The sequence below is a fragment of the Monoraphidium neglectum genome (genome assembly GCF_000611645.1).
Source record: "Monoraphidium neglectum strain SAG 48.87 unplaced genomic scaffold scaffold02027, whole genome shotgun sequence".
NCBI classification, from domain to species: domain Eukaryota; kingdom Viridiplantae; phylum Chlorophyta; class Chlorophyceae; order Sphaeropleales; family Selenastraceae; genus Monoraphidium; species Monoraphidium neglectum.
The window spans coordinates 1-9079 of record NW_014011601.1 but is presented as its reverse complement, the minus strand read 5'-3'; the positions used below and the strand labels follow the sequence as shown (position 1 = coordinate 9079).

Here is a 9079-nt window from a genome sequence, read left to right as displayed (position 1 = left end):
GGTGTGGGGGTGGCGGTTGGAGGTTGGGTGGAATGGAGGGTTGGGTGAGGCACGAGGTTGCTGGTTGAGGGCCGCAGCCGCGGCGTTCGCCGGGCGCTTGGCGGTAGAGCGTGTTGCGAGGCGGCAGCAAGGGGGGTGTTGGGAAAGTGGGGGCTCAGCAGCAGAAACTGCTCTGCGATCTGGGGTGACCCGCTGCCGCCTCCCCGCAACCGTGCGGCGTTGAGCCGGGACCGGCCAACCCACGCGACACCCAAAGGCCTGGACAGCAGGCCAGATCTGCAGCACAGCACATACGTGCTTGGCCAAGCCAATCGCGGCGCCCTGCTGCTCGCACCCAGCCGGGCGGATCGCGCTCCGGTGGCGCGCAATCCAAGGCAGCCGCGCCGGTGGCGCGCCCGCCCTGCCCGCAAGCTGCGTCGCACCCCGACAGCGGCCGCCGCAAATGGCGGATCGCGCAGTGACAAGGGCCAAGCAGCGCCCGGCCCCGCGAGCCGCCACCAACCGCCGCTCCCGCCCCCTGGCCCCCCAGCCCCCGCCCGACCTTGCTGTCGGCCGCGACGCGAGCACGCCCGTGACCGTGCGCATGGAGAAAGTGGCATCCGTGGCGTTGCTGGCCAGGCTCATCTCGCTCATGCTGTGGGGCAGGCCGCCGTTCTGGTCCTTTCCTGCCTTGGGCTCCTGCGCAGCAGGGGGCAGCGTGGCGCGGCCGCGGCCCACGGATCAGCGGGCGCATCCAACCCATGGCACCGTCAAAGGGCGGCGACACGGCCCCATGCGAGCAGCCGAGCAGCCTGCGTTCAGCCCGCCCGCCGGTCTCTGGGGCCCTTCGCTAGTCTTTGGCTGAACGCTGCCGCGAAAGCAGCTGATTCGCTCCAATAGGCTGTGCTGGTCCCGCCAGTGCCGCGCTGTTGCCCTCAGCCAACTGGCATCCCCAGCTCGCTACGGCAGCCAGCCCGCCGCCACCTTCCATGATCGCGCTGCGGCTTGTGACGGTGCGCCGCACACAGCGAGCGGCGCCGATGCGCCTGATCGGCGCCCAACACTCCCGCAGGCATTGTGGAGCCGCACCTTCTGAGCCTTGCGCGCCGCCTTGGCGGCCGCCTTCTCGGCCTTCAGTTCCAGCTTGCTCTTGCCCTGCATGAACACAGGCACCTCCTCTTCCTTGGGAGCCATGGCTGCTGATGCCCTGCGACAGGGGCCCAGCGTAAAGGGTGGATTCCAGTGAGCAGCGCTGTGACGCGCCACTGTGGGCGCCGCCGCATTCCCGTCCGGAGGCATGAAAGGGCAGTACAGGGGTCTGCAGAATTACAGCGTGTTCTCAAAGGTGCCTAGGGGCTTTATCAGTGCGGATGCACACGCGTTCAGGCTCGGAGGAGCGCGCATGGCGCGGTGTGCGCCCGCCATCGATCTCCGGGCTCATATATCAAGCGCGCCCCTGTCATAATTATGATCAAAACCAATTTTCAAAAGCATGCGCAGGGTGCTGCGAAGCGGCGCCGCTGGGAGGGCCCGCTCGCCGCCAATCACCTCGGCGTGGGGCTGCTGCGGAGGATGTTAAAAGCCCTAGCTGCTGTGAGAAGGCAACTCGATACGCCAGCGCGTGAGAAAAGGGCCTGTTGCGCGATGGGTCACCTACTCGTTTTGAAGCTGGGTGTGTGCCATGCTCCGCTGCAACCGTCGCGGTTATACACTGTATAAACCGTACATCTGTGTTTGGGTTTCAAGATGTTGTATCTCAAGGCGATCACCGCTTGGGAGGATAGCATCGCAGCGCGCTGCAAGGATCCGGAAAAGCGAGCATTGATGCGCAATATGCGTGCTGGTAATGCTTTGTAACGTATAAAGTGCCTGTTTTACTGGCAGGCTTGTGTAGATAGGCTCCATCACAGTCGGCTGTCGAGGGCGTGCAGCTCGTGCTGCGCAGCGCAGCTGAGCTCAACACCGCTGCGGTCCCAACAGCATGGACGCCATAACGGGCCTCTGGGCAGAGCTGACTTGCGATATATGGTAAGAGAGCAGTTTCAAGGACCTGACAGGCCAGGACCAGCCTGCCACCTGCGGCGTGGGTGCTGTCGCATTGAAGGTTGGGCTTGCAGCAACTGCATGCAGCTGCCCACCATTTGAATTTTGTTCACAAATCCTCGACGCGCGCAGCGGCGAGCTGTTCAACAATGCGCATTCATTCAACCCGGGGTGCGGCCACACCTTCTGCCGGTGAGAGGTGCTGCCAACGGCAACTCAAGGGCTTGGCATCCGTCAGCGTGCCATCAGCGCGCCGTCAGCGTGCCATCAGCGAGGCCGGCTTCGCGTTGCCGATTGCCTCCAGGGAACGCACTTGATATGATATCCACAGCCAAGTATGCAGCCAACCCTCGCATGCTTGTCCCCCAGCGACACAAGCGCTGACATGCGTATCGCCGCCACGAATGGCACGCATAAGTGCGGAACGCTCTGTAGTTGCCGCTCCGAGCGGGGTACCGGACCAGGCATCAGCGTCTCACCCGTCCCTGCGCCCCGTCCCTCCACCCCAGGGAGTGTGTGGTGCCCACAATGGAGGGCCCCGGCATCGTCAAGTCCCAGTGCCCCACCTGCGGCCAGCCCGCCTGGAAGCGGGACCTAGTCTTCAACAGGTGAGCGCAGGCCTCATGGGGGACGGCGGGGCCAGGGGGATGTCACCTCCCTCAAAGGTGGGGGAATGATGGGGTGGCAAGGGGGTGCCTTCCGGGGAGCTGGGGGCGCGAACAGTGCCGGACAGTAAGGAGCGGCGAGGGCGCTGTTAGAGGCCGCTCGCACCCAGCCATGGTGCCAATGGCCACCCCTGGAAGAGACCTTCCGCCACTACTCCCCACCCGCCGCAGGAAGATCCAGTCCATCGTGGAGCGCGCGCGCGGCCTCTGCACCGCCTGGCTGGGTGGCCACTCGCCGCGGCGCGGCGGCGGCCTAAGATCTGGCCCTCGACGGCGGCCACTGCCGCATGGTCAGCCGGGCGGCGCTCAGCACGGCAGTGGCGAGGAGGACGGCCATCAGGCGTGTGGCCAGCAGGAGAGGCAGGGGGCGGGCCCACAGGAGCAGGCTGGGGGGCGTGGCGCCGGGGACGGGGCTGCTATGGGCGGTACGCCAGAGGCAATAGTGAATCCCGGTGATGCGAGGGATGGAGGCCACTTGTCCACAGACAGGCCTGTGGGGAGTGAGCTGCACCAAGAGCAGCATCTGCATCAGCACGAGGAGCAGGAGCGGCAGCAGGAGCAGGCGCCATTACCGCAGCAACAGCACCGGCAGCAGCAACAGGAGGAGGTGGAGGAGGAAAGGTGCGATGAAGAGCAGGGGATGCAGGAGCGGGAGCAGGAGCAGAACCGCCAGGCGTGGTTTTGGGGAGCGCCGGCTGGCAGGCAGCAGTGGCTGGGGCAAGAGCAGTCGCAGCCCGACCTGCATCAGGAGGAGCACCAGCCGCAAGAGCAGCAGCAGCAGCCGCAGCAGCAGCCGCAGCAGCCGCAGCCGGAACAGCCGCAACATCATCAGCAGCAACAGCCAGAGGAAGAGGAGCAACACCAGCAGCACCCGCAACAGCACTTTCGGGCAAGCCCCCCGCCACTTGCAGGGACCACAGACACAGTGACACACGTGCCCGACAGCGGCAGCAGCTGGGGCGCCGCCGCCAGCGACGCGGCCGCGGCCGCGGCGCAGCGCGCAAGCCTCGGGCGTGCACCGTTGGACGCCTGGCAGGATGAGCAAGACCGTCGGCTGCAGCCGCAATCGCCGGAGCAGCTGCAGCACCTGGACGCGATCGACGTTGTGCCTGACAGCCTGGACCCCTCCCAGCAGGTCCGCTTGCGCCCTGGCAGCCCAACGTTGCCGACTTGGGGCGCGCTAGGGGCGCCAGCAGCAAGCCTGCTTGGCGGCAGCGCCGCCGCCATGCTGGGCGAGGGTGGCGCGGTACCAGAAGCTGACGTGGCAGCGGGCGGCTGTGGGGCCTTGAGCCCGCGTGGCGGCGAGCTGAGCCCGGACTGGGTGCCATCCTCGCCCGGCGTCATCCAGGGCCCGGAGGATCACCAGCAGCAGCAGCAGCAGCAGCAGCAGCAGCAGCAGCAGCAGCAGCAGCAGCACTGGCAGCATTGGCAGCAACAGCAGCAGTGGGAGGCAGGGATGGCGCCTTGTGACGCCTCTGCGGCAGCCCCAGCGCGCCATACGGCAGCCGCCACCAAGATCGGAGTGCCTGGTGGCTGGGACAATGGAGGCTGCAGCCGCGGCGACGGCAACGCCAACTCTTTCCATGCTTTGTTGTGGGATCTCCTCGCCGCGGCGGAGCAGGCAGGCGCCAATGGTGCCGCCCCGCCCCTCGCAGACGACGCCTGCGCCTCGCCTGCCTGCAGCGCGGAGGCGCTCCCCCACCGCCGCGGACGCTCGCCGCTCGCCGATGCCGAGGCGGCGGCCGCCGCTGGGGCTCTGGCCTTCAACCCGGCCGTCGCGTACCAGATCACGCGGCTGCCCCCGCTGGACCCCAACGAAATGGCAGGGCTGGCGGCAGAGCAGCTGGAATTGGAGGCACACCTTCAGGAGATGCTGTCACTGCTGGCTGCTGCGAGAACCAAGGAAGCCGCCATGCTTGGCGGCTCGCTGGGCTGCGACGCAGGGGCGGGGGCAGCGGTGGGCGTGCAGGATGATTTGGTGTTTGCTGCGCCAGAGGCCGCAGTCCTGGGCCTGGGGCAGGACTACGAGCAGGAGGATGGCATTCCCTCGCCGCAACCCAAGGGCAAGGGGCCTGCGCCCGCGGCTGCCGCAGTGCAGGACACGCAGCGGGGAGCGTGCGGGCGGGAGCAGCTGCGGCGGCTGTCCGAGCACCCAGGGGACCTGGAGCGGCAGTGTGAGGGGGAGCAGCAAAAGGCCGTGCGTGGCGGGTTGGATGATGAGGGCGGCACGGCCGCGGCCGCAAAGGCGCAGCGCCGCGAGCCATTCCAGGAGCTGCAGCCGAAGCAGCCGCAGCAGGCAAAGCAGGCGCAGCAGCCGAAGCAGCCAAAGCAGGTGCAGCAGCCGAAGCAGGCACAGCAGCCGAAGCAGCCGCAGTCGCCCGAGCAGCCGCAGCAGCTGCAGAAGGCGCAGCAGCTGCAGCAGCCGCAGCCCGCACAGCGGGAGCCAGCGGCTTCCCATGTGAAGCAGCACGAGGTCTGCGTGCGTCCAGAGCAGCGGCAAGGTCAGGGCGTGAACACGCAGCAGCAGGAGCAGCAGCAGGAGCAGCAGCAGCAGCCATGTGATGGCGCTACCACTACCGTGGGCGTGGGAGGTGCCCCCAGCCGTCGCGACGGCGAGCCCCCCGGCCCAGCCAAGCGGCGGCGCCTGGGTCTGAGCCACGCGCGGCCCCAGCACTCGGGTGCAGTTTCAGGCAGCGGTGGCGGGGCGACCTCCGGGGGCGGGGCGCCTTCCAGCACCACGGCCGAGCGGTCAGGCGGGCCGGGCGCGTGCCTAATGCCGCGGCAGCGGGTTGAGGGGCTTGCAATGGAGCCATGCGCATCCAAACTGCAGCAGCTGCCGCAGCAGCCGCAGCAGCAGCGGCAGCAGCAGCAGAAGCAGCAACAGCAGCAGGAAAAGGAGCCGCCGCAGCAGCAGCAGCAGCAGCCGCAGCAGCAGAAGCAGCCGCAGCAGCAGCAGCCGCAGCAGCAGCAGCAGCAGCAGGCAGGGCAGGAGCAGGAGACGGCAGGCGGCATGAAGAGGGGCCAGCAGCAGCAGCAGCAGCAGCAGCAGCAGCAGCAGCAGCAGCAGCAGCAGCAAGAGCATGGACAGCAGAAAGCGCCCGGGCAGGCGGAGCAGGGGGCACTGTGGCAGCAGCTGCAGCAGCGGCTGAAGCAGAAGAAGCAGCGGCATCAGCAGCAGCGGCGGCAGCAGCAGCCCCCAGAAAACACCATGGCTGCACTCGCGCCGAAACCGCCGCGCGCAGCAGAGGGCCGGCGCCACGACGGCCCCAAGCAGCAGCAGCAGCAGCTGCAGCAGCAGCAGCAGCAGCAGCAGCCGCCGCAGGAAGGGGGGCAGGAGCGCCAGGCGGCCAGAACGGCATCGGGCGAGGCGCCGATCGCATCGCCGCTGCCCCGGCCCGCGCGCCGAAGCCCACCCGGCAAGCGGCCGCGCGGCGGCGACCGCGCCGCGTCCGTCACGGCGCTCTCCCCACGGGGAGGGGCGGCGGGCGAGGAGGGGCCGGACGAGCCGCCGCCGGCTGGCCGGCACAAGGCGTGCGCAGCGGCAGACCCCGCGGCGCCCAGGCTGCTGCGGGCCAGACCCCCCAGCCCCGAGCGCCCCAAGGTGTGCGAGGGCCTGTTCGCTGACCAACTTATGCCCCGATCCCACCCAGAAGCTGCCTGTCTCACCTCGCCTCCACGCGTGACTTGGCATAGGCACCTGCTTGCACTCCCTGGCCGTGAGGTCACCCGTCCCCACCCCCCACCCCCTGACACACACCCGGCTCACCCAGGTTCTGGCCTCCATTGCGCTCGATCTGGTGGGGCTCTACATCGAAGTGCTCTGGCCCAAGGACAAAACGTGGGTGGGGCGCCTTCGCGAGATGCAAAGCCGCCCCCCGCAGGGGCAGCGCCCTGTGTGGCAGCGCCCTGTGTGGCGCCCCCAGCAGCGCCGATGGGGCCCAGCCGAGGCCTCGTCACCAGCGACCGGCTGTTGGACGACACGCACACGAGGCCCCTTCCCGCTGCCCTCTCCACATCGCGTCACACCAGCGACACCTGGTGTGCGCCAGCCCTTCCGCTGTTGTGTAACAGGTTCTGTTTATGCGCATGCACGCTCAGTCAGACACTGACCTGCCAACCCCCACTCCCTCACGTGCAGTTACTACCGGGGCCGCGTACTGGAGTACCGCCCCAAATCACGCGAGCACCTCATTGCCTACGACGACGGCGACAGGGAGTGGGTAGACCTGGACCGCCAAAACTGGATTCGGTCAGAGGCGCAGGGCCCCGGCGGGGGCAAGGAGGGCGGCGCCGGCGCGGCCGAGGCGGAGGGCGGCCGCGGGGGCGCCGCGGCGCCGCAGCGAGAGGGTTTGGTGGCGGACGGGCCAGACGAGGGGCCGCCGCGGCGCCGGCGCCGCAGCTGCGAGCCCGGGGACGACAGCGGCAGCAGCGGGGACGACAGCCGGGACGGGGACTGGCGGGAACCGTGCCCGCGGCGCGCCAGGAAAGCCAAGGACGCGCCCGGCCGCCGCCGGGAGCGGCGGCGCGAAAAGGAGGCGCGCGGCGAGCGGGGGCGCCGGCAAAAGCGGGACAAGGAGCAGCGGCCGCCGAAGCGGGAGCGGAAGCACAAGCGGCAGCAGGCGGCCCTGTCGCTGTCAGCGGCGCCCTCCGACGTGGTCGGAGCCGGCTCAAAGGGCGCTAGCGTGCCGTTGCTCGCAGGGCTCGCAGCGGCACCAAGGGATGCTGCAGCGGCTGTGCGTGGCCAGGAGACGCATCAGCCGCGGCAGCAAGCGTCGCAGCAGGTGGCGCGCGGCGCCCTCCCGCCCCTGCTCGCCGCTGCCGTCGCCGCAGAGGCCGCGATGGCCGAGCAGTCGGCGCCCCGCGCCTCCGGCTCCCCTGCGGGCGCCTCCAGGCCGCCGCCAGACGCGAGCCTGAGCTCTGGCGGCCTGGGGCTGGCCGCGAGCCTGTTTGGAGACTTTGTGGCAGAGGTGGGCCGGCAGCGGCAGGAGCAGCAGCCCGAGCAGCAGCAGCAGCAGCAGCAGCAGCAGCGGCGGGGGGAGGTGGGGCGGGCGACAGAGGGTTGCGCAGCGAAAGAGGCACCCCCTGTCCACGGCAGCGGCCCACACAGGAGTAAGGAGGCCTTGGCGGTTGCGGCTGGCGCAGGACAGGAGGGGCCGCAGCCGGCGCTGGCGCCGGCGCCACGGGGGCGGAGACGGAGGCCGGTGGAGGAGGACTCGTGGTCGGCGCACGAGGGCGACACAATCGCGCCTGCACCACCTCGGCAAAAGCAGAAGAAGCAGAAGCAACTCAAGCTGAAGCAGCACAAGCAGAAGGAGCGCACGCAGAAGGAGCACAAGCAGCAGCAGCAGCAGCAGCACCCGCAGCAGCAGCAGCCGCCGCCGCAGCAACAGCAGCAGCAGCACCCGCAGCAGCAGCAGCCGCCGCCGCAGCAACAGCAGCAGCAGCAGCAGCGGCAGCAGCGGCAGCAGCAGCAGCAGCAGCAGCAGCAACAGCGGCAACAGCAGCAGGAGCAGAAGGAGCACAAGCAGCAGCAGCAACAGCCGCAGCAGCAACAGCCGCAGCAACAACAACAGCAACATCAGCAGCAGCAGGAGCAGCAGCAGCAGCAGCAGCAGCAGCAGCAGCAGGGCGGCCCCATGGTCGTGCTGGTCGACAGCGAGGCCGTGCCCACCCACAGGAAGGGCATGGCAGCCCTCAAGCAGCAGGCGCAGCGCCTGGGCTGCGTGCTGGCCAAGCGGCCGCACCGGCGGGAGCTGGGCTACGTGGTGCTGCTCGGCGGCGCGGCCCCAAACACACAGGCGCGCGTGTTGCATGTGTGTTTGTGTGTGTTTGTGTGTGTGGGTGTGTGGGTGCGTGCGCGCACGTGTGTGTGTGTGTGTGCGTGTGCGTGTGCGTGTGTGTGTGCACGCGCATGCGCGTGTGTTTGTGTTTGTGTGTGGACGTGTGTGTGCGTGTGTGTGTGTGTGTGTTGACACACACGCACGCGTGCGTGCGTGCGTGCCCGCGTACTCCTTTGCCGGCTTGGCGGGCTGGGCAGGGCTAGGCAGCCCATGCGTCCAGGACCACCGTTCCCGATCAAACGCATGTGCCGTGCTCAACACTCATGTCCAGCGCCCCAGATGGTCAAGCGCAGCGCGTGAGTGTGGGGCTTGAGGCGGCGCGCGTCCTCTCCCTTCACCGCTGGCTCCCCGTCCGCCGACGGGCCTGCCTGCCTCTCTGCCGCAGGTCGTGCTTGAGAGCCTGCTGCTGCGCGCCGCTGTCGTGGCGCCCGCGTGGCTGCACGACTCCCTCGCAGCGGGGCGGCCCCTGGAGCCGGACCGGTACCTGCACCCTGGCCGCCCGGGCCCCAGCGCCGGCGGCCCCGCGCGCGCCCTCGCCGCGCGGCGCGCCGG

At 69.3% G+C, this 9079-nt stretch overlaps 2 protein-coding genes across 2 annotated transcripts in view; one reads left to right on the top strand and one right to left on the bottom strand.

Moving 5' to 3' along the window:
- The window catches only part of MNEG_9694 (ATP-binding cassette, sub-family F, member 2), a gene marked incomplete at both ends in the record, with an annotated part of 3518 nt that extends 2345 nt beyond the window's left edge, over window positions 1-1173 (bottom strand). The window contains 2 exons of the mRNA XM_014041835.1: window positions 542-678; window positions 1069-1173. Coding sequence (XP_013897289.1) covers window positions 542-678; window positions 1069-1173 — 242 coding nt within the window. The remainder of the gene's footprint in view (window positions 1-541; window positions 679-1068) is intronic.
- A 787-nt stretch (window positions 1174-1960) lies between these two features.
- On the top strand, window positions 1961-8827 carry MNEG_9693 (hypothetical protein; the record flags this gene model as incomplete). The annotated part of the gene is made up of 7 exons (XM_014041834.1): window positions 1961-2007; window positions 2155-2214; window positions 2532-2630; window positions 2859-6288; window positions 6458-6525; window positions 6826-8500; window positions 8807-8827. 7 exons carry the CDS (start codon window positions 1961-1963, stop codon window positions 8825-8827), a joined length of 5400 nt encoding a protein of 1799 aa, XP_013897288.1.
- Between the last annotated feature and the right edge of the window lie 252 nt (window positions 8828-9079).